This window comes from Cyprinus carpio, chromosome A9 (assembly GCF_018340385.1).
Source record: "Cyprinus carpio isolate SPL01 chromosome A9, ASM1834038v1, whole genome shotgun sequence".
In the NCBI taxonomy this organism is placed as follows: Eukaryota; Metazoa; Chordata; class Actinopteri; order Cypriniformes; family Cyprinidae; genus Cyprinus; species Cyprinus carpio.
Window position 1 is genome coordinate 17,082,518 of NC_056580.1, and position 25,716 is coordinate 17,108,233.

The 25,716-nt window shown below is 36.8% G+C and overlaps 1 protein-coding gene across 2 annotated transcripts in view; it reads right to left on the reverse strand.

Moving 5' to 3' along the window:
- The window catches only part of LOC109100661 (interleukin 1 receptor accessory protein-like 1a), a 71,016-nt gene extending 50,388 nt beyond the window's left edge, over positions 1–20,628 (reverse strand). Inside the window, exons 1-2 of one of the 2 annotated variants that reach the window (XM_042763814.1) lie at positions 20,192–20,628; positions 6,178–6,275 (exon numbers count right to left, since the gene is read on the reverse strand). In XM_042763814.1, the coding sequence (XP_042619748.1) occupies positions 6,178–6,262 (85 nt within the window). In that variant the 5' untranslated portion in view covers positions 6,263–6,275; positions 20,192–20,628. The remainder of the gene's footprint in view (positions 1–6,177; positions 6,276–20,191) is intronic. The other variant, XM_042763815.1, reaches the window with a different exon arrangement.
- Between the last annotated feature and the right edge of the window lie 5,088 nt (positions 20,629–25,716).

The following is a 25,716-nucleotide window of genomic DNA, read 5'->3' on the forward strand; positions in this document are numbered from 1 at the left end:
CTCTCTCTCTCTCACACACACACACACACACACACACACACATTTTCTTGCTCCCTTAAACACCCACCCACACACACACACACACCCTCACATACATTAGTGTATCACCTCTGACAGATGGGCTGGCACTGCTCTCTTCTCAACCTGTTCTCTGCTGCAAAATGTATGTGTGTATTTACACATGTTCCCATGTGTGTGTGTGCAGTTTGGTGATTATGTACATGCCTACTTCTGCGTAAAGGAAAGCACACATACACGCTCACTGTCTCAGCACACAAGAATGACCTTCACTATCAATGCTGCATTAAATTAAGCCTTAATATGTACAGTCACATGGTCTGTGAGAGCATTTTAGCATAGCAGCTTTCATTACGGCGTGAAATAATATTTGATGTTACACTTTAATGTGAAGAGCAAGCCCTCTGTGAGTAATGAGAGAGACAGAGATAGGAGAGAGAGAGAGAGAGAGAGAGTTTTCAACACACTTTATTCAATGATTACAGTCATTAAAACAACATTTGTTTTTTTCCAAAACTCTAAAAAGAGTGTGCAAAAGACCAATGCTTATTGTAACATAGTTGTAAAGATTTCTTCTACAACTGTACAAACAGCTTCTTTAAAACACCATTTATACAAAAAACTTTCTAAGTCATTCATCATTATATAGAACTTAAATTTAGGCAAAAACCTTGATTTTACCAGATTTTTTAAAAACAATTACCACGTTGTCCTTCTCTGCCTTCTATTTTGTTTTTCCTGCTTATATAAACAGCAAGTTTAGCTTGCCCAATAAAAAAATTAAACAATTTACTTTTTATTCTTTGAGCCACACTATACTTAGGGTCAAGAATAAAAACCTCAGAAGAAAAAGACTCCCCAAACTTCATGAAAAGAACATCAAGAAAACAAAACAAATCATAGAACCTTGAGCATTCTAAAAAACAATGAAAAATTGTCTCCCTCTTTTTATAAAAAGAACAATCGCTTGATATATAGGGATTTATAACACTAACAAATGGATTTACAGCAACAGCGGTGCGTAAAACTCTCCACTGAATATCACCTGTTCGTTTTTCAATTGGTGATTTATATAAAACTATCCAAACAGGTTTAACTCCATCATCTAGTCCCAATTTCTCTTTCCACACTGTATCACTATGTCCTTTTAAAGTTGCTTTATTTAAAACTTTTACAATGCATCTATAAAAAACTTTACTTTGAACATCCTGCAAACTTAAATCTTCTAGCCCCCTCGGGTCCAGAAATGGTCCAGACAGTCCTTTGAGATTGGGACTAAAAAAATACTTGGAAAGGGATCTGTATTATTAGGAACCATCATAAAAATCATTTAACATATTGTTTTCTTCTTCTGTGAGTTTCTGTTTAAAAAAGTCCAAAACTTGCTGTACCGACCACGCACCAACAAATGATGCAGCTTTAATGAGTCTTAGTGTACAAATGATGCAGCTTTAATTAGTCTTAGTGTAAACTAAACAATGAATCAGTCCAGATGCAACTTCACAAGTAACATCCAAACAAGCTCCATGTACAAGAGGTTCTTCCTAAAGCCAATACAATGAAGAAGTTGCCTCCAACCTCCGTGTTTCAAGTAAGTCCCAAACTTTGAAAAGTCCTTATAGAATGGAGTAAGTCCACTGCACTGCAGCTTGCTCGAGTCCATCAAAAACAAAGCAGAGTTCAAACCCAGTCTACCAGCTTTATTAAAAATAATGTCCGCCACCTTTCTCCAGACTAGATCCTTAGGTCCTGTGAGGTATCTTTGAATGAAAAGAAGTCGAAATGCTGCCCCCCCCCGCTTGGCAGGTGAATAAGTCCTTGGCCTCCTTCATCTCTGGGTAGAAAAAAGCATGCTCTGAGGTATCCAATTAGCTATCAATATCAAAAGAAGTCCACTAGAATGGTTTGAATTTTAATCAGAAGTCCATTTGGAGGATCATCGCAGGCCAAACAATGCCAAACAACTGAAGCCACCAGATTATTAATTATTATAACCCTCCCTCTAAAAGACATTTTTGGCAAAGGCCATTTCCATTTTTTGCAGCCGCCCTTTTACTTTTTTTTAGAATACCTTCCCAATTTTTACTTAACATTAAATCATTGCCAACATATACTTTACATATATTTTAGCCCATCCCTTTTCCAGGACAAACCGCCTGGTAGTTCAGGAAGACCATGAGACCATTTACCACCAGCTATAGCTCGACTTTTTGACCAATTAACCTTGGCAGAGGAAATTATACCAATATTGTAGAGAATTTCTTTAGGAAGATCAACATTGCTTTGCACTTTAACCAGAACAATAATATCATCTGCATACGCAGACAGCTTAAAATTTGCTCCAGAGCATGGTGTGCTCCAACCTTCAATGCTATCTCTGATCTTAACCAATAAAGGTTCAATGGCAAGGGCATACAACATTCCAGAAAGAGCACAACCTTGTCTAATACCTCTAAAGATTTTGAAAAGAGCACTCAGACCACCATTTATTTTCAGTAAGCTCTCAACATCCTGGTACAAAACCCTAATCATAGCAATAAAACCAGAGCTGAGACCAAACTCCTCCAGCGTACGCCAGAGATAGCTGTGCTCAACCCAGTCAAATGCCATTTTCTGGTCCAAAGAAATGAGACCAGTATCTATATCCAATAGCCTAGAGACCTCCAGGATATCTTGAAATAGATAAACGTTATCAAAAATGGACCTGTTAGGCACACAGTAAGTTTGATTTCGATGAATAACCTGCCCAACCACCAACCTTAACCTAATTGCCAAAGCTTTAGAGAGGAGCTTTAAATCTGAGCACAAGAGTGAGACAGGGCACCAGTTCTTTATTTCTTTTAAGTCACCTTTTTTGGGTAACAGGGTAATGACTGCCCTCCTGCAGCTCAAAGGAAACAGCCCTCCGGCCAGACTATCATTGAGCACAGACAGCAGCTCTCCCCCCAGCACTGACCAAAACGTTTTATAAAACTCAGTTGGTAGACCATCGATTCCACGAGCCTTACCGCAATCCATGCTCTGCAGAGCAACATGCAGCGCCGATGCTGAAAACGGCTTCTCGAGCCAGTCTGTATTTTCTGTATTTTCACTCCTGTATAGCTCAGAATTAAGGAGTACAGCTCTTTTTCTAATTTCTTTAGGCTCCATTTCTGTGCCATTCGATTAGTATAAAGTCTAATGTCTAATAATAAAGAGTAATGTATAAGTCTGTTTTGACCATTCTTTTTTTCCAAACCGAAGAAGAATTTAGTTGAGCCATCCATCTCTACAGCACTCTGAAAACGTGAGCGGCTCAAAGCTCCCTGTGTTCAGGTTATCCAGATCCCCTCTTTTAACTTTGAGGAGCTCAACATGTCCCCTATTTCCTGTGGACTCTACCAAATATTGGAGTTCCACTATCTCAATCTCAAGGGTTCTCAATGACTGGGAGATGTCCTTGGATACGTTAAGAGTGTACTGACGGCACAGTTGCTATATCTCTTTTTTTCCCCATGATCCCACCATTGCTGTAAGGCACTATAATCCTTTTCCCCTAAACTAAAATGCTTCCAAAAACAAAACATCCTTAAAAAAATTATCTTGTAGCAATGAAGTATTAAAATGCCAGTAAGCACTCTTAGACTTTTGTTAGCAATAAAAACACTACAAATGACTAGACTGTGATCGGAAAAACCACTACGCAAAATTCTGATCTGCACACTTCTCAGGGCACGTACGTATCACGTGACCCTCCCTAAATGATACAACATGCTTCAATTGTGGCAAAAAAACAATGAGTGAAATTTTCTTTATTTTTGACACAAATTTTCCGTGTCTTAACAATTCTTTCTCAATCACTTCATCCTTAATAACCGTGAGACATTTGACAATACTATTCTTTTCACAGGCTGTACTTAAGGCATGACTGGAGTAAGAGAATCATTTACAACAATCCCCGTCTCTACAACTTTTTTTACTTTATCAGCATTGTTCTAAAACATCACTATTGCGCTATTCAGTCTAGATGCAGAATGAATGATGCATTTGCATTTATATAGCACTTTATTGTGTAGTGCTGTACACCCAAAGCGCTTTACAATCATATGGGGGGTGGGGGGTCAATCATAGGGGGTCTCTCCTCAACCACAACCAGTATGCAGCATCCACCTGAATGATGAGACAGCAGCCACAGGACAACGGCGCCAGTGCACTCACCACACACCAGCTACAGGTGGAGAGGAGAGAGAGTCACAGAGCCAGTCAAGTGAATGGGGATTATTAGGAGGCCATGATTGACAAGGGCCAGCGGAGGGAATTTGGCATGGGATTTTTAATGACCACAGAGAGTCAGGACCTCTGTTTAATGTCTCATCCGAAGGACGGAAAGAATGCAATTATGACCAACAACAGCAGCAACAGTGAGGACACATTCCTCAACTGAACAACGGTCCGCCGGCATGCCCTTAACACCATGCCGGTGCATTAAGCTTTCAAAATTTGGGTGCTGAGACACCGCCATAGTGATCAGTGCACACTGCTGATTGACAACGCTTCTCACAAGCACCAATAACTAGTGATGTTCGTTTCTTGAACGAATAGTTCTTTTGAGCCGGTTCTCAGGAAGTAACCGGTCAAACTGGTTCACAAATCAAACTGAATCAAACTTTAGTTCCGGGTTGATGACGCAGGACGCACAGCCAAAGTAGCATGTTCAACTCAAAAAGAACCGATTGAGCCGGTTCAAGTAACTGTCGAAGTTTACAGAGAGTTACCGAGGACTCAACAAGAACCGAATGAGCCATAGTGAAGTTTGCCAAGTATTACCGAAGATTCTGATGAGTGAATTGATGATACTGTGCAAGCATGAGGCGCGTACTGGAAATATGCTTATTATGACTGTTATTAATTTACATTTTATTAAAACCAGCAAAAACCTTTCTGTCGATTGACGAAAATTTATTTTACAATAGTTTTTTGTGAATGTTTATTATATTTAAAGTTGTGAAATCAAGGAGTTTATAAGACTGGTTTATTCATTCTTTATATTATAGACATGTAGAACATATCCGTGTTTGTGCATCAATGTCTGTAATGTGTGCTGTAGGTGTGAAACTTTTAGGAATCTTATCCAAGTTGTAGGTTAGTCAATATTGGTCAGTCAGTCTTATCTGACATAAAGGATCCGCGAATGAAACTGTGACCACAAACACCATTAACTTACAGTAAGTGAATTATATGGTAATAATCAGCAATATGCTTTCACACAAATAACTTAATTTTTTGAATGTTTCAATATGTGTTGACACAAATTACTTATTTGAATTTTTCAATGATTCAACATTGCACTGAGTTGTTAGAAAAGAAATGCGTAGAGATGTTATTGATTGATGACATCAGGAACTTACGAATCGGCTTTTTGAACCGGTTCAATGAGCCAATCCAATGAGCCAATCTGTCCGAAAAGAACTGGTTCATGGAAATGAGGCACCTTCAACATGGAGACGCGTTTTGCTGTATACGCATAAATATTGTATCATATAGGCGTTTTGTCCACACAGATCCGGCGTTTTGGGAGAGTGAAACCGATATTTTTTGAAACCGGGTCCCAGGGTGGATAAATTTGAAAACGCCGCCCTTGTGTTTTCGCGTGGACAGCGAATCCGTATATGTTCTGAAATTATGACGTCATCAGCCCACGTCTCGCCCCTAGTCAGACACCGCTACTTCGCGAAACAGCAACAAAAACATGAACAAACACTGAACAATTGTCTTTTTATTAATTAACATTAACACAGATTAATAAATTTATTGTTCCATGTTTGTTTGTATACCGTGCGCAAGGTTTATGCGCATAGTCCAAGTCTTCCTCTCCATTTTTAGTGTTTCTCTGTGGCAGAATTACAGCGCCACATACTGGTCTGGCATGTATACTACATCGTTTTGTGTCGGTTTTGTGGTTTCGTGTGGACGCAGATATTTCTTGAGACGAGGAAAAAAAAAGATCAGACTTTGCATCACTAACCACAACCTTTTTCCTATTTACTTAACAACAAAGCCACAAAAGATAGGAAATAGATAGAAAACTCACCAAAACTCACACACACCAACTCCACCCACTCACTCCCAGCATGCACTCAGAGAGAAAGAGAGAGAGAAAGAGAGAGAAATTGAACATACCTGAGCCTCTCTTTGACACCACCTTCAGAGTCAGAGACACAGAGACACCGCAGAGCAGGAACAGCACTGGGCTGAGAGCTGTCATCTTCCTCTCCAGCCTGACAGAGACACAGAAAAAAACTGACATGTCATACAGGCAACATACAACCACAAACTACCCAAGTCCAACATTTGCTTTTCCGCCAAACATAAAATTTAAAGGTGAAGTGTGTAGTTTTTTCAATGTTAAAACCCGGTAGGCTGAATTCCTGAAGTGGGTAAACACGGTGGCACTGTCAAACACTACTCTGTTTGTTTGAGCGGCCCGACATTTTAACTTCGGACTCAACCAGTGGCATGCATTTGAGTCAGGACTATTTTTTGGAACAACAGGAGAGCATGTTTGAGAAATCTATTTGAAAAAAAAATAAAAATCATTATTTTTACAGTACCATTCTGGTATTTTATTAAACATTTTTTAAATGTCTGGACAAATTTTGGGTGATAAAACTGGTGAAAAAACCCATAGACATACTAAACAATACTATAGAAAATTGCTGGGCTATTTTGACTTGGGCAAGCAAACAATGTTTAGCAACCACCCAGAACACCAAAGCCACATGCTACAAACACTATACCTTAGCATCTGATTATCATGAAAGTTTTTAAAATTAAATGGATAGTTCTGATCCTTGATGAGGTATGATTGGCTGAGCCGTGTTTGAAGATATGAAGAAAATACTCTATAAGCACACATAAACACCCGTGACCTCATTACATCTGTATTACTGTGCCGCTGCATCTGTGTGTTGCTTGCCAACCATTCTACTAAACAATTTTAGGCCAATTTAGCCCCAATTTTCCCCTCCCGAAAATCATAGAAAAAAATCTTGTCGAGAACCTCAGTCTGTTCCGATGTTTGGCGCGGATTATCAGGTAATGTGAGCCATTTCCAGATCGAATCTTGCACCTCCCGATCTGCTTGCACAGAAATCGGGGCTGTCCCGATCATATCAATAGACATGTTTGATATTTAGGATTATAAATAGTGATGATCACGGCTAGGATTACATAAGTACTTTAACAATAACCAATGCGCTTTACGGGTCTGTTGTAAAGTGGAGATGGAGGAAACTGCTTGTGGAAGTTTCGCAATAACACAACTGTCTGTAAAATGTGTTGAAAATATACCACAACATTAAGGACAACAGAAGCGCTGGGGTAAAATTGCCTCAGTTTTGAACGTACCGGGTGAGTGCAGAAAACTGCTAGCATGCTAGCTAACATACGTAAACATAAGTTGCTGAAACCATATGTATAGATACATATACATACAGTATCTATGGATGAAAGGATCTGCTGCATGACATCATGTGAGGCACTCCCTCTGGCATGATAATCTTAACAATATCTTGTAGTGTGTGATGTGCCACGATTTTCAAATCTTGATTTGAGAGAATAAAATCTGCAAAGCTTCTCCTTATGTGTGTGCTGCAACCAGATTTCATAATTGGTTAAATATATTTAAAACTCCTGTTGTCTGAGCCCAGATTTAGCCATTCTAAAAATCACCCTAAATCATGGCTTCTTGGGGCTTACTGCTTTAAAACACCTCTCAGAATACCTTAGTAACTGCATAGCAACATAATAATAAAAAAAAACCCACTCAGAATAGCCACCACCCACTCACATTTTATTCAAAAATGTACAAACCCAGTTGTTCATATACTGACCACAGCAACACTCAGAATACTTTAGCCGCTACACAGCAACCTTTAATAATATGACTGAATTGATTAATAGTTCAAAACACTAAAATCACTCAGAATACCTTAACAACCATCACCCCACATACTGTATTCAGTAAACATACAAATCGACCTGTTTATATTGACAAATGACACTACTAATTAATGACCAATTTGCCTCGCTATGAAATTTGTTCTGAAAATGATAAAAATTAAATTTTTGTCTTTAAAGTAGGGGTAGTACAAACCTTTAAGGAGCAGAAGCATAAAAATCTACTGTAGTTATTCATACTGACTAGTATTGTCACAATACTAAAATTGCTAACTTTGTTACATTACCTTGATATTCAACAATTTTTGATACCATGGAGGAAAAATGCCACATTAGGGCATTCAATTTGAACAGTATGCAAGTTAATTTAATTTTGACCACAAAGTATTTTCTTTTCAACTGAAACTGGAGCTCTGAGGGGGATTAAATAATAATAATAATAATAATAATAATAATAATAATAATAATAATAATAATAATAATAATAATAATAATAATAATAATAATAATAATAATCAATATTATCATAATCTTATATAATAATATTATTATAATACAACTATAATACATTAAAAAATATATGAATAATTAAATCATATTTGAATATACTAATAATATTTAATAATGGCAAATGGCCCCCAAATATATTGTGTGTATTTATAATAACTTTCTGCTCTCCTTATACTCCCTCTATATACATAGTTCCAGGAAAAATGTGTAAAGTCTGAAATTTAATTTCTCTGCAATTCAGACATTTCCTCCATAGTTATGTATATGTGTGATACAAAGCTAAGTGAGATACGATCTTTAAGCATTTCTTTCTTGGTCAAATCATATCAAAGTATGACTTCTTCATATTTTATCTGATTTCTCTGCCTTCCCACAAAGCCACTCAATCACCTGAGTTCTGTGTTCATATTTGAAATTTATTTTAATCTTTGTTTGCTGTCTTTGCACAACGTCCACACAATTCTCCCATCTCAGAGGTTATAGCAGCCTGTTTTCAGAGAGAATCCAAACCATTTCCATAACAGAGTACATACATGCTTATTTCTTTGTTCTTTCTCCTTTCAAGGCTGTTTCTAAAGCTCAAATGTTTGAGTAATATAGGACATGCACGATTATTAAAAAGAACTCTGGGTGTGTAACATTTTAAGAGAATTAATTAACAAACTCATTAACAAAGAGGTCAAAAAAAAAAAAGATATGCAGTAATGATTTAGTGTATTCATCTATCTTTAAAGTATAAGAACAAATGATAAGAGTGATCAGAGAGGCCAACTAGGTATCTGAATGCTATGTGCAAGAGTCTTAAGTCTATTAAACCCAAATTTGACTGAAACATTCATTAATAAAGAGGCACAGAGTTTGGTGCCTGGATTCAAAGGCAAATATTTATGGATGATTAACAAGGAACATGAACATTTTTTTCCAACATCAAGATTTCAGGTAAATAATGCATTAAGGCAAATGGTATATTTTAATTGCTGTAAAAGTTTTTCACCATTTCTAACAAACTTTTAGCTTCTTGAAATTAATATAAATAGCTCTACAGACAAATACATTTCTCAAACCACAAGCATGCCATATACATGTCAACCAACCATAATCACCTCTGTTTACAATTTTATTTGAAGACTCCAGAAGATAAAACACCTCAACATCATTTCAGGTTCATAATTCATTTCACAGGCTTGTCGCATGACTCCCCCATGATGCACTGCTTCTATCACTTTAACGCAGACCTCTAAATTACTCCCTGCAGCTATACAGTATTCTTGAAATTCCCTCCAAGACTTATTATATCTAATCAAATAATACCTATATTCCCTACTTCCCATATTTTTTTCAAATAATTAATGTAAACTTAATAAGTGTGTGCAAACCCTTTCTCTTCATCCATAATTATCTTACAATAAAATTCTACTGATGATGAACAGCATGCCAAATTCAGACACTGGAAGGCCTAAATCCCATCAGGAACAGTAGCATTTGAGAGGTTAATAGACTTTATTTTGTGTGTGTGTGGGAGTGTTTGTGTGTCCATGTGTGTGTGCATTAAAAAGGCAAAGGGGTGAAAGAGAGATAGTGCTCTTGTGATCTCTTTAAAGGGCTTATCATCCCTCTCCCACACATAATCTAAGGGTTCTGAGAGAGGAGAGAGAGAGACAGAGAAAAAAAGAGAAAAGGTAGAATATAAAGATTTCACATTTTCCCAGCCACCAGTTAATGCATATGAGATCACTTATTACAGCTTTAATTAAAGGGAAAGTTCACCCAAAAATGAAAATTCTGTCAACATTTACTCTACCTCAAGCTGTTCTAAACCTGAATGACTTTCTTTCCTCTGTGAAACACAAAAGGTACAATTTATAGGACATTTTCTGGAACAGACCCATTTAGGAAATTACTCACTTGAAGATCTTGACATCCGTCCTTGGATGTTTTCATCCAGGAAGCACCAATGTCTAAATTGTGAATTAATCATCCTATCAAGTCGGATCTCTTTAATGGATTGGTTAATCCAGTTCACAAAAATTATCTGGGGTGCGTTTGTCAAAGGCAAATATGGTCACAAGTTCTGTTATTACTAATAGATTTCAATGGAATTTACCACCATAATTAGCTAACAATGCTTTTGGGAAACGCACCCCTGAATGATTTGCTCACAAATCTGACTGATATGGACAATTCAGCTCACTCAATGAATCACAACAAATAACTTGTTTATCAATGAACAACAACTTCAATCTGTTCCTCACACAAACCTATTGTTTTTGAATATGGCACATCAAATGGGCTATATTTTATGGGACATTTCTGATACATTATCATCCATTTTGAAGCTGAAAAGTTCCAGTCCACATTCATTATAATTACATGGAAAACAGCAAGTAAGTCATACAAGCTTGGTACGTATGTCATAAGAGTAAGTAAATAACTCATTTCTCTGTAAATAACTTTAAAATACTACAGTACATAAAATGAATTAGGGCCAACCAGATTTCACAGGAAAATGTAAATATGTTGATTTCAGATGACATAGTATAATGTGAATCATTTGAAAACATAACATTTTGGGGAAAAAAGCATTGCATTGAAAGTCCACTCTTAAACTATAACTGGGGTGTAAGAAGATTGTACAAAAACATAAGAACGATAATAAGAAAATAAGCAAATAGGGAAAAAAATAGGTAAATTATACATAATTGAATTTGCTTAATGTTAATTTGCTGTTTTGCATATATATATAAAATAATAATATATATAAATATAAAATATAATATAATATTCAGCCAATCATTCAGTCACCTGTTAAATCACACAGTCACTTAATCATCTGCTAGACAGAACACTTTTAAGGTCAAATCAGTCTGTTTGAGCGCTGCTTTTTTTCCATTCACAATTGCCAATTCAATCACTGTCCAGTTAGAGGCATACACAGAAGGTCTTCCTCATTTCTCATTGGAGCTAATATCCACAAACACATGTACGGTCGCTCACACACATGCACACGGACAGGCGTGTGGTGGAGGGCCCCGCTGTGAATGATTGATGTGGTGATTTTATGATTTAATCCAATTTAAACTCTCCACATCTCCAGGCCTGACAGTCAACACATTTACCATGCGGTAAATATAACAGTGCCCCTGGAGGAAGAGTGCTGCGTTATGAACAGAGATATACACACAACGTTAAAAACCCACACACACACACTTACGAGACAGCAGAACGAATGACTCAAGGACAACCTGAGCTGCATCTATATTCAGACAGTACATATATGACGGTTCACAAGAAAACCAAATAGACATGTACGCATGTGTGTATTCATGTTATTGTAGGTGTGGGCTTGTATCTGTAAAAGAACGAGGGAGGAAAAAAGATAAAGACCACGCCCGTCTTTGTGAACTCGTTATTTATTGTGGCAGTTCCAGATTTCTCATGCCAGCTAAATATCAGAGTAGAAGTCGAACATGCTCGGGGGCATAAGGTATGTGTTTAGTGTGTGTGTGACTGAGTTTAAAAGCAGGAAATGAGAAACAATAAATATAGACTCAAATATGGACTCCTGAAAGATTTTTTTTATGACATGGACTTGTTAGTGCACATGTAACCTTGAATACAGGTGCTCTACCCTCATCATACATCACAGCCATGAAAAAGTCAGAAAACTCTCGTGTATCAGTCTTTCCGTGTCCTTAACATGAATTGAAATTCAGAGTATTGATCAGGTGTGCATGCACGTATGTGGTTTAAGAGGGCTGCAGACTGTTCACACTTCACTGATCGGCCCCTGCTAACAAGGGACCCCTGAGTACTCTTCCATGCTCTGCGCTGCTGATGGTGATTAATTATTGAGTATTACTGCTCTCCTACACCACCTCCAGAAACAGCACCACTAATCCCCTCACCAGACACACTCACTCTTAGTCAGGAGTCAAAAAAAGACAAGATAATAGATGGTCAAAGGGCTAGCAAAGATAATGGATAGCAATGGAAGAGAAGAAAAGAGCTATGTGCAGAAAACTTAAGGTTTTCAATTTAAATTACGCCTGACATGACTTTACATGATGAAAGGTTTATATATCTGCCAGGTTTTTTACTATTGCAGTTGTTTTTGAAGCTTGAAAAACATTGCTGATTCGACGTATTCTCGTAAAAGAGCTGTGAGATTTGAAGGCCATTACTCTCACATTGGCTACAAAAGAATATAATGATATTTATAGAATGATTTTTATGCTCACTATAGAGCTCTCAATGATTTTTGAGATTTAATTGACTTCCAGAATTTTACAGGCTTGGAAATCACCAATTTCTAATTCTCTGGTTTTTCATGAGTGAGAAACCTGCCACTGGCACATCATGAATGGATAAATTAGTCAAATGAGCTATTTATGCAAGAACCAAACTATCCTCCAATGCATGAAAACATTACAGATGTATACAAAATTATACTAGTTCACTGCATCAATGATACTCGAAAAAATATATGTACATGCTAGGGATTAGTAAAATAATGTTTTTAATTTCTGAGTAGTATTTTTATATTCTGAATCCAGTTATCCACAGCCTTGTTTAGAGTGATTTAACTTGTTAGAATGATATAAAAGAATGATACCATTCTTGTAGGTTAGTCTATGCTAATAAGCTTTGAAGTTAAATTATAATTATCAATAATAAATGAATGACGGCTGAATTTATCCAGAAACAGAAGCTGTTGTGACCTAAACATTTTTTTGAGTGTATTCAATTATGTCAGTCTACTTTTGACAAATTTGCAATAATTATGACTGATGTCTCATAGATACAGCACATTTGTTTTCATTTGAATTCCTTGGACTTTTTCTAATCACTGGTGCACATATAAAAAAGGGCTGAGACAAGTTGTATCACAAAAACATGACATGAGGTTTTGTAACTTAAATTTTCTTTCAAGCACAATTGCTTAAGAAGTCAGCCATGGGGCCATAGCAATTTGTATGTTAATTATCAGTTTCAATCAATACATTCTAGTTTACTGTTTGAGTTAATATACAATTGAGAATACTATTGTTGGCTGAACCGTTTCAGTCTCCTGATTCTCAGGCTTGTCTGCTGAAAAAGACCCCAGTAATCTCACAAGTATTCCCTCTTGAGTTTCAGAAGAGGCACTTAACGACTTCACAAACAGCACGATTTGCTAAGTTACTGCAATGAGACAGAGATTTCAATATGGACTCAAACTTTCTCATCTAACTCTTGCCAAATTATCTGAGCCGTGTCATTCATATTAATAATATAGCTCTGAACTATTATTGTATGTGAACAATTGTCTTCCTCGCCTGATTCTTATTTCCATAACAAATTTTAGGCGAAACATCTGAGATGAAAGTGAAAGTGAAAGTGTGTGAGTTTTGACATTTGTGGTGTTTGGTGATTGGAGTTTTTGTTCTGTATTTTACACACACAGTAGTGAAAAGTGAGCAGTGAAGGGTGAGTGGGCAGTTAACACACATTTGGAGCATTGGGCAGCTATATCCAGCACCCGGGGAGCAACTGGGGGTTCAGTGCCTTGCTCAAGGGCACTTCAGCCATGAGTATTGAGGGTGGAAGAGAGCGCTGCTCATTCACTCCCTCCCACCTACAACTCCTTCCAGCACCGAGACTTGAACCTGGGACCTTCGGGTCACAAGTCCAATTCTCTAACCATTAGGCCTCAGCTGCCCCTGAGATGAAGTTTAAGATTAAATGAAAAATAACTGAAAACTCCATTAAGCTTCTTAAAAAAAAAAAAAAAAAAATGCTTCTGAGTAGTAACATTTTGTAATATAGTGATGCTCATAAAGCCTATTTGAATTTACCTCATGTGAATACAATGAAATTGAAGAGAGAGGGGGAGACACAATAACTTCTGCAAACATTTAGGGTATCATTAACATAAAAACCTCACAAAGACAAAAAAGTCCAATAATGTCTAGCAGTACAGAGCATTATCAACGCCATTACTCGGCAAATTATACTCCAGTGTCTCAAGCAATCCAATTCCAAAAATACCTACAACAGTATGTTACATTTTTAATATATCCAACCTCCAATTAAAGTCTAGCATGATGACACAACTCCAAATCATACCCTATGCCCATGTTTTGACTTATCAAAGTACTGCAATGATTTCAGTTCCAAAAGGACATACAGTACTAGAATCTCAGTAGGTAAAAGGTGTGACATGTTCATAATGACGTTACAAATTTAGGTTTGGGTTGAGCCTAATTATTCAGTCCTGTCAATCCTCATTACGAGCCTATATAAGCAACACTCATTGCACTGTCCCAGCATCAATTCTTCCGGCATCCCTCCCACCTCCCAATCTCCTCCTCTATTTCTGTTATTCTCCCTTTACTTAATGTAGTACCACGATGAGGGGGATTGAATTTGGAGCTCAAGTTCGCTTACCATTAACCATCAGGACTGGATGGGCAGGTGAGCTTGTGAAATATGCTTTGGCTAGTTTTAATGAACACTGCAGTCGAGTTTAATGGGCGGTTACATGAAACTTCCAACAACTGCTTCATTCAAAAGTTCAAAAATCACTGCAATTACAGCCTATCATTGTTTAAAGACTGTAATTGATTCATTAAAAAATGAAAATATTCTGTGGGGTCTAAAAATTAATATATACTGTGGGGTCTGAGACCACACTGGAAATCTTTTTGAAACAAAAAATGAATAATAAATATTCAAGAGGTCTAGGTCACTACTGAGCAAATTTGTCAAATTGACCATGTGAATTCCTTTGTACAAAAGGTAAAATTGTTCTTTCATTAAAGCATAAGATGTTCTTCAGAATCATGCTGATCATCAGGTTTTTCTTGTGGAGTTCATGTCAGCTCAAGTGCTGCTTTCATTAAAGGATAACAAACCAAATACTAAGACAGAATTCTGCAAGTCATTGATTTCCCAATTAAATTTTCCCCTCAAAATGCTATAATTTGAAATGAAAAGCATTGCATTAATTTTCACTAGAGGTCTGACTACAGAAACCCATTGTACAGTGTGTTTAAATCTGTCTTTTTCCCTGTGTTTTCCTCAGGGAAATTAGTATTCTAGCTCATTCCAAATCTTCATTCTGACCAATGCTTTCAGAATTACTGTGATTGTCATTATGGAACTACTACTCTAACTGATGTCTAGGTTTCTGACGCAGTTTCACCAATGTAAATGACAGCACCATCTCATTTACAAGGAGAGGACTGAAAATTGAGGCAGGTTCCCAATTCCATCAAAGGTTGTCCGCCCAAGAATCCATTGCGTTTGTCATGAGCTTATACTTCAAGGTTAAATGTTGAGAGAGAATCAAAATGAGGCTTCTCTCAAACTGTAAGCCACATGAATAAAATAAAAAAACGTTGAGTCTATAAATCAAGATCAAGTGTCGAATTTCACCTTCTGTCAGAAATCAATAATGAATAAATGAACGAGAATTGATGTTTCAGAAACATTCAGAGCTATTTTATGAGTAAAGTCAGTGTAGGAAGTGCTGTACCATCCTTACATATGAGAATAAATTGGGTCTACGCAAACACACACTCATATGGATTCACACACTGCAGGTTTCAGTACTATTCGGTGAGAATCAGTGAGGATTCTGACAGTTTGACAGTCTTAAGGGAGAGAGAAAGTGACAGTAATAGAGAGAGAGAGAGCTAGAGAAAAAAAACAAGGAAAGATTACATGTCAGACTTCATCAGCAACAGGAAAACCAGCAGTAAATGAGTTTATGTGCATCATTATGTGCGTCAATTGGAGTTGACTTGCATATTCTGTGCATACAAATATACAAATAAATGAATTCATTGTATTTATTTATTTGTGTGTATGTGTCGTTTGTATGTCCTTCAAATTTAAATTCCCTACATGAGTTATGAAAATATGGGATGCAAGATCTCTGATGCGTGACGCCTCACTTCCACACGTGCACTCCAAACGTAAAGCGCACCGTCAAGGTCGGGAAACCATGGTGGACTTTCCCAAAAGACCAACTTCACCAACCTAAATCGATGCCTTCTCTTTTCTTATTACTAATCGATCACTATTCTTTTGAGACCCAATCAATCAGCATGAACCACAGGTCACAACCATCACCAGGACGAGAGCTGACAAGAGCCCTCAGCCCAATGGATTCCAATAGCAGCCATTACCGATCATCTTGTAATCCACTTGAGTATCCTCTACTCGCTTCCTGACTCGCTGTACTTGACTTTAATGGCCTGAGAGCTCAAACTGTTTTATAATGAGGGCTTTCCCAAAGCATACTCTCCTTATTATACACACACATACACACAGATAACGACAAGCTTCTTCTTGATATTGTGCCCAGTAAAGTGGTCCCTAAGAAACTGGGAGTGGGTCTCATGAGTATGTTTTATTTGCTGGGAAAACAGTACAACTATATTTCATACATGTAAACAGGAAACCTATGAACAGCCACAGTTAACCCCATCCAAGATTTTGAGCCATTTAACAGCAATGAATGGCTCTACAACATGCACCAATTCCACTCAAATTCAAAAGCGAAACAGACTCGGAACTCAACTGCAATATGGAGTTCAATTTGAATGTGGATTTTGTGATGCAGGCTTTAAATTAAACATGCATTCTTTTATCAGAATGCCATTGATATGACTTTTAGCTTCCCACAGAGAAGGGGTATCAGTCATAGTGGTTTTGTCATTTTAGTGATACGTGAGTCGACCTGCTGATATATCAAGGCAGAGCAGGTTCTGACAGATGTGTTGTAGTCCACTGAAAAAGGGAGCTGTTCTTTCAGCACCACTCACAGTCAAATGGCCACATCACATCAAAGTGCATTTTAACATGTATTGGTTCTTTTGCAGATTCTACTTTACAGATTTTATCGACAAGTGGCTAACCGATGCCCCTGGCCATTCAGTATATGCCCATGACAGAACATGCCTTGTTTATTAATAGGCCATCCAAACGCCGCCGGTAATGGCATGCGCTATAGCCAGATCTCTTTGGAAACTTAAGTAGGGAAGTGTGTGTGAGTCCATCTATAAACTCACCCTAGGCAATAGGAGCCTCACTATGGGACTTGATGCATTCTTTATAACCACACACACAACGACACAACCAACCCGGGCTGTGCCCCATACCACATTCAAACCAGAGTGACAGTTCCTTTAAGAGGAGTCAATGGCGCTGTCAAAGACAATTTTCGCCAACGTTTCATCTGTGTATTCTAGGCACACATTTGAAGAATAAGCTAAAGTAATCATTAGCATTAGGAGATTGGCTTATTTATACTGATAATGCATCAAATGGAGGAAGTCTATGTGTTAGGTTGAGAATTTTTGCAGGTGGCACGAGTTAAAAGAAGGCAATGTGAATTTATGAATCTGCATCCATGACAAGCATAATCCTTATGCCTTGGGTGTGTTCTCACATGAATCTTGAATAGTAAGAGCAACACTAGGCCAGCCAAAAGGCTTTTCATGCTACGCTTAACTGGGTTATGGCCACTTTTAACCCTGGGTTAAGCAACTTTCACACTTTTTTCAAGAGAGGGTTAGTAAGGCTTTTAACTCTGGGTTATGAAGTCCTTCTTTAGACTTTTGCAGCACTTTATAAACTGGTATAAATTGGGAAACAATGTGGTGCTGAAATATTACAGTTAGTTGTAAACAAACAATGCTTACAAATGCATTAACCAGTGATAATAAGAAAGTATTTAACTATTGCTTTTGCTGTATGTTATATAATCGTAAGACAAGAGCGAATCTACGTGGTGACATTTACACAGATGGACAAGCATTTATTAATACAGGGTACGCTGTATTTGTCCAATCACTGTTACTAACCTCATAAATATGCAAATAAACATGTTGACTAATCTATTAAGTGTACAGTGTGAAAAAACCCAGGATTACATTTAGCAATACTAAGAATGACCCTGGGTTAACAATTTAAAGCATGCAAAGCCCATTAATGCAGTATTAGAATGTTCCGTTAAGTTGTTAAGCATAAGTCAACTAATCATAAACTAAACAATTGGTTGCCTCATTAAATAGTAAGGCCACAGAAACTTGCACCCAGTTTCAGCGTCTGAGGGGAAAATGATGAAAATGCTTAAAAGGTTTAACAGTGACTCAAAGAGAAAGGAAGAGATAGTATTTTTTAAACAAAATTCGTCCGAAAAGTTCACACGACAGGTGGCGTGCAATATTTGTCCAATCAATGTTACATATAAATATGCAAAGAAGAACAATAACCCACAAATGTGAAGAGTGAAATTTTGTAACCTGACTTCCCAGGATTAATTACTAAACCAGAACAGTGAAGGAGCAGTGGGAAACAGTGAACCAGATAACCCAGTAGGGATTCAGTTAAAGGGATACTCCATCCCAAAATGAAATTTTCATTTTTGGGTGGAGTAACCCTTTAACCCAGGAATAAAAATGACCCTGGGTTTACAATTTCAAGTGTGAAAAGCCCACGAGAGGTCTAATGTGTACCAGCCAGTGTCAGCACAGATTCTCATGCGCACTCTCTCTCTCTCGTTCACTCTCTTGCAGACTGTGATCAGACGCCACTGCAGTGTGTGAGAGAGTGTGTTCTTTTGTGTGTGTGTGTGTGTGTGTGTGTGTGTGTGTGTGTGTGTGAGTGAGTGAGTGTGTGTGCGCGCGCGCGTGTTCCATCCGTACCATCGCAGGAGGGTGCAATACTCCCGCAAACACCGCCTTTAAACAAGCCATCTCAAACGCTGCCGCACATCACGTCGCGTTTCCTAAATGTGTTTAGAGTCAAACAAAACCAAAACGAGATTATGTATAACCGTGGTTTGCCAGTAGACCGCACAACTGGAATAAAATGTTAAACCTTCGTTTTGTCAGTAATGAAAACACCACGACTAAAACCTTGTCTTATTTTTGTGCGTATGAAAAGTCCGCGTCTCTCACTGAGATCTTAACTGATTCCCACCCAAAATGCTGCCTTAGGTGTGAGTAAATCCGAAGAACAAATGTAAAAAAGGGTTTTATTTTGCCATGAAATACAAAAAGGAAAAAAACAAAACAAAACAAAACAAAAACCTTTACAGACATTTGCGTACTTGTAGAACTATTAAGACGTTTCTTGTGTCATTATTGACCTTACATTTACGTCAGTGAAGCATTAAATACATAAAAATACAATCAGCTCTCAATTCGAATGTATAACTTATTAGTTTATAATTTTCAGTAATGTCAATGAAGATTCTTAGAGTCGCATTAATGTAATTTAGTAGCCTAATGAGAAACATCCTTTCCAGACACCTTGATTTTGAAAAATAAGTAGTATATAAAAAAATTTTTTTATTGTTGTTATTGCAGTAATTAATAGTGGGTGTGGGTTTTAGATGTGGAGTGTTGTGATATTGTTGTGAATATTGTGTCAATATGATATAACTGATATACAAAAACACAATTTCCTATTTATTTTATTCAATTTAGGTGAAATATGATCAGGACATATTATTGACAGGTCTCACTCTACAATTCTGCCTTGATGAAAATGAGTTGTCATTATTTAAGCATCAAACTCCACATTTACATGATTTCGATATTTTGTAAAGAGTAAAAAGGCATCTTCACGAGCCGAAGCAAATCAACTCGCCACCCCCGCATCAACATGAAACCTCTCCAAAAACACACACTTCAAACTTCGCATGGGTAACTAAAACAGAGCGCGAGCTTACCGTCAGCCCACGTCCAAAAATTGATCCGCGGTCAGTCAATAAGACACTTTGAAACGGAAGCAACGCGCATCACGATGAATGAGGAATCTGACCAAATCATCCATCTGAACAGAGAAATTCACCATCTGATAGTTTATTCCAATACAGACGCTGCCTTAAGGAGAATTCAAAGGATTTCCAGAGGTCTCTATCACTTTAGAACATCATAATGCATTAAGAACTCAAAGGTGCTGAAGAAGGACCCATGGCTTGACCGCGCGCCCTCGTCCAGCGGACAGTCGGTCGGTCCTGCGCATTCCGCGGCGCGCCGTGCGCTCGTCGGTCAGAAGGATGATTTGAGATGTCTCAGGTATCCGGCAGCTAGAGCTCCTGTGGGGGTTTCCTCTTCAAGACGGGCTGTGTGCGCTCGCTGCTGTGGGAGAACTCTCCAAGGTCCTAAAGTCCGCCCCCTAAAAAAATCAAGCCGCGTGCGCAACAACTGTGGTGGGCTGTATGTATTTAGGAACATCTTCAGTTAAAGTAATAGCTCATCTCCCAAAATAAACATTCTGTCATAATTTACTCACCCTCACGTCGTTCCATAACTTAATGACTTTCTTCTGCAAAAGGAAGAATATTGCTTTTTCCCCACACAGTTAAAGCATGTGGCTTTATGTGACCAGTGCATTGCAGGCGCCAAAAAGGACCTGAAGTCGTATTATAGTTCTGTGTGAGGGAGGTTTATGCTGTAATTAACTGAAAATCTTACTCCTTATAATGTCATTAAAAGAATAGTTAACCCAAATATGAAAGTTTGTTGAAAATTTACGGATCCTCAAGCCATCCAAGAAGTAATCAACATGACACCAATCCATCAATTAACATCTTGTGGAGTGAAAAGCTGTGTGGTTGTAATAAAGAAATCCATCTAGACATTTTTAACTTTAAACTATTACTTCTGGCTAAAACACCAGTCCTCTATATCCATACTGCTTTCTCAAGTCATCTTGTCTGAATCAGGAGAGAAATATACATATCAAGCACTGTTTACAAGCAGATATGTTGATGGATTTTGATGTGAAAGCACAACAAGGGATGGACTTTTTTACTGGAGGAAGCGTTATTATGAATTATTGATTTTGGCCAGACAGTTGTAAGTTTATGATGGATTTATTTATTACAAACATGCAGCTTTTCACTATTCATTCAAGATGCTAATTGATGAACTGGAGTCGTGTGGATTAAAGTGTGTTTTTATCAGCAGTTTGGACTATCATTCTGACGGTACCCATTCACTGCAGAGGATACATTGGCAAGCAAGTGATGTAATGCTAAATTTCTCCAAATCTGTTCTGATGAAGAAGCAAACTTGTCTACATCTTGGTTGTCCTGATGTTGAGTACTTTTTGTAAATTTTTATTTTATTATTGTTTTTAAGTTGTACTGTGGTTAAGTTGGACCTCATGGAAACAGAATACTGTAATTATGTTTATAATTAGAGTAACCCTAATGTGCAGTACACAAGCATGTTTATACTTTAATTGCATTTATTCCACTTTGACCAAACTGTGCATGTACTAGTGTTGCCATGTTACACTCATGAACAGGTCTGAAATCATAGCAGAATAGAAAAAGACACATGGCCGACAGCAACTGAGAATGCTGTCCTGGGACATGTGATCGGGGGTCCTTTATGGTATAGCTTACTCATCTGGCCCAAGGAAAAGGGGCCCACTAAAAAAATGTTGCCTGAATTTTTACAGCATTATGTGATATGGACACGTTTTACTGATGGTCAGAGAAACCAAAATGAAGACATAAGGTATGTGTAAGGTAAAAAAAACAAAAAACAAAAAAAAAAAAAAAAAAAAAAACACGAAAATACAATAATCCTTTCTAAATTCCAAGCATTTTGCATTTAAAATAATAAACAGCTGAAACAAACAGACCTACTCTTTTTGAAAACATTTTGTGTTGGGGCATAAGTGAATATCTCAAGTAATGCAGTATGTAAATGGTATTGAAGATCTTGACATGTAAAAAAAAATGTATTGGCAATAATCAGACTATTGGTTTACATGTAAACATAGCCACTGGTCATATCTGAATTTACATGAATACACATGAGATTTGACAGCTACTGCAGAAGGAAAGCTGTTCTGTAAATAACAAATTCAATTTCAGTCTATTCTGCACAAAGTTAAATGACTTCAGAAAACTTAATATAGCCAGAAGTCATATGTACTACACATACAGTGCTTTTTGATTTTTTAGAGAAGCCTGTTCAAGATCAAGCAATATATATATATATATATATATATATATATATATATATATATATATATATATATATATATATATATATATATATATCACATTAACAATGACCATATATGGCACAATCTGTCAAAAAAGAAGATAAAAAGTAGAGGAGAAAATGGGACAATAACAATAAATCTACATTAATAAATCTTCATTTATGTACAACAGGCATGTTAAATAGCAAACAGGACATTATGCAAATATTTGTATGTTCCAAGAGGAATGTAAGTTAGGTTTGATACAACATGAAGGTGAGTAAATAATAACAAAATAATTTTTTAGGTGAACTATTCCTTTAAACTTATAGAGTGTATGTATGTGGGTGCATTTTATACGTGAGTTTTGAAAAGAGACAGCCTTGAGACCCAGGTGTGTGCACTGGTGTGTATGTGTGTGTGTGTGTGTCTGAGAGAGAGAGAGAGAGAGAGAGAGAGAGAGAGAAAGAGAGAGAGAAAGAAAGAGAAAGAGAGAGAGTCTTTTCCAAAACACTTTGCTGTCCTGTCCAGGGTGAGTCTCTCGCTCTGTGAGTTGCATAACAATGAGGAGGTTCACAGCAGAAGAAAAGCCCACTCATAACACAAACACACACAAACACACACTCTTTCTCTGGTTTTGCCTGTTTCTTTACCTCTCTCTCCCTCTCTCATCCATAAAACCACACACATTTTTCTCTGTATATTCCTCCTGCCCAAGGGAGAGTGTTTTCTCCTGCAGTTACTGTCCACGTGTTTTTATAACTTCCAGTATCTGCTGCCCACTCCACTGATGTCATACAGCTCAATCTCTTGTAAGGCTGATTCTGAACTCTACATCTACAGTAATCTCACTCCACACACTGCACTAAAAAACCTGCTTCCACAGACTGGAAACTCGCTGTCAAGCTGGTCAACCACAAAAAGCAAATGCAAAATTTTTAAATAAATTCTCCCCAGAAATATTCAAATAATATTAATTTAATAAATAATTAATTTGCTGAAAGTGTCCACAGACTGGATAAAATCTTTACAAAACTAGCAAAACTTCAAATACAAATTAGCTCATTCTGAATGCTGCAATACCCCTAACAATCTTAAGAAGTTAATGTTAATGTCTGAGATATTGCAACATTTATGGAATAGGTTTTTTATCTAGTTTGGTTAAACCATTTATTCTGATTATTCTAAAAACCCTAGCTACAAAATCCTATACCAAACTGTTTTAAACTGTATTTTACACACTGCTTAAAAAATATTTTAATCTGCAAACAGTTGATGATATTATCAAAAAAAAAAAAAAAAAAAAAAAATATATATATTTATATATTCTGAAGGATTTTTAGTTAATTTTAACCAGCTGATCTCACGATCATTTTAGTGGATGTTTGAAGAACCTGAGATTAAATGTCTCTCTGAATTAACATTTACTGTAGCATACTCTAGAATAAACAACTGTTGAGTCTCTCTAGTCTGTCGATCCGTTTATCTGTCTGCCTCTCTGTGTCTGTCATAGTGTCTGGGTCTAATATAATTTGAACGGAAATTAGAACGGAAAGGAAAATGTCACAAGAGGTTTTAGCAGCTATTTTAAGCATTCGCCCAACAGAGAGTATTCATTTTTCATACAGTAGGTGATTTTTCAGGACTCTTAAAAGGTCTTTTGTCATTTTATCAGGTTTGTAGTTGAATAAATGCATGAAGTGAGGAGGTAAGGACAGCCACAATACCAAACATGTTCAAATAGCATAAATGAGAACATGTCTGCAATGCCCTCAATGTTTTTAGTGGAAGATTTAATTGTTTTTTTAATTTTTTTTGTGAAAGAAAAAAAAAAGACATTACAAAAATGTAAGATATGACAAAATTGAAAAGACAAACAAACAAATATTAAAGCCGAATAATAACATTTTTGTGCAACTACCACCAATTGGAACTGCATAAATAATGTTCAGGGAAATTATAGGAATTGATTAATTATATTTCCTTCTGCATAATAAGCTGGGATAAAAGATTCATATGCTGGATAGACATTAGAATAAAATTAAAACAAAACATTTTAAATTAAGATATAAAACTATAACTGTATTAAGAATAAATCCTAAATCTGCATAAAAGCTGATTTAATGACTGCCAAAATCTGAAGAATTGAGATTTTATCACATGGCTTGATAAATTTGCTACAATAACACAACATGGCAAAAATACTATAAAGATATCAGCTTTATTAGTTTAAATGACCTTTAAGCTGACAGGTGCACAACCTAACGTTGCTGAACCTCTATTATTAAGGTCATTGATATACTACTATTGTTGATTGTGTTGATTGTAGTTTTATTTTATATTTTTATTTTTTTTTTATTTATTTTTTTTTTTTGTTTTAGTAATTATGTTGTGTTTTTTGTCATTTTTTTGTTTTTGTTATAACATGTTTTGTAATTTGTATAGTGACAGATTTCAGCACTAAAGTACACTCTCAGAAAAAAAGTTCAAAAGCTGTCACTGGGTACCCTTTCAAAAGCCCCCTAAGGGATGCTTATTAGCTCCTTAAATGTACATATTAGTACCTAAATGGTACATATTAGTATCTTTAGAAAGGATACAACACCAGTGACAGATATGCATGTTCTGACATGATAATTTTAACTGTTTATAAGTTTAAACTGTTTAACTGTTTATAAGTTTAACTGCTGTCGATCATTTTAATGCAGTTGTGATTATGTTTGTCCATGGGGATAAGATACAGTGAACACTGTATTTGACATTTAAATGTGATTTCAACCCTAATGCTCAGCACATAAGTTACACCCAAGGAGGTCTAAATACCTGGAGAGAGTGTTAGCTTTCCCATTCATCTCAATAGCAGATGCCCAGCTGTTGTATTCAGCCCCTGAAATACACAACCTGAAATCTTTACTCTCAGGCACTCAGTACCTAAAAACATATTTTGACCTGCTACAATTATGTGACATTTTTACTCAAACCTGGATTGAAAGTACAAAATAACCCAATCTATTTCTGAGATAAATAGACGGCACTATCTAAATTAAAGGAAAAGTTATTCCAAATATGAAAATTTGCAAAAATGCACTCACCCTCAGGCCATCAAAGTTGTGTTTGTTGAAATGTGTTTGTTTCTTCGTCAGAACAGATTTGGAGAAATTTAGCATTACAGCACTTGCTCACCAGTAGATTCTCTGAAGTGAATGGGTGGCGTCAGAATGAGAGTTTAAACAACTGATAAAAACATCA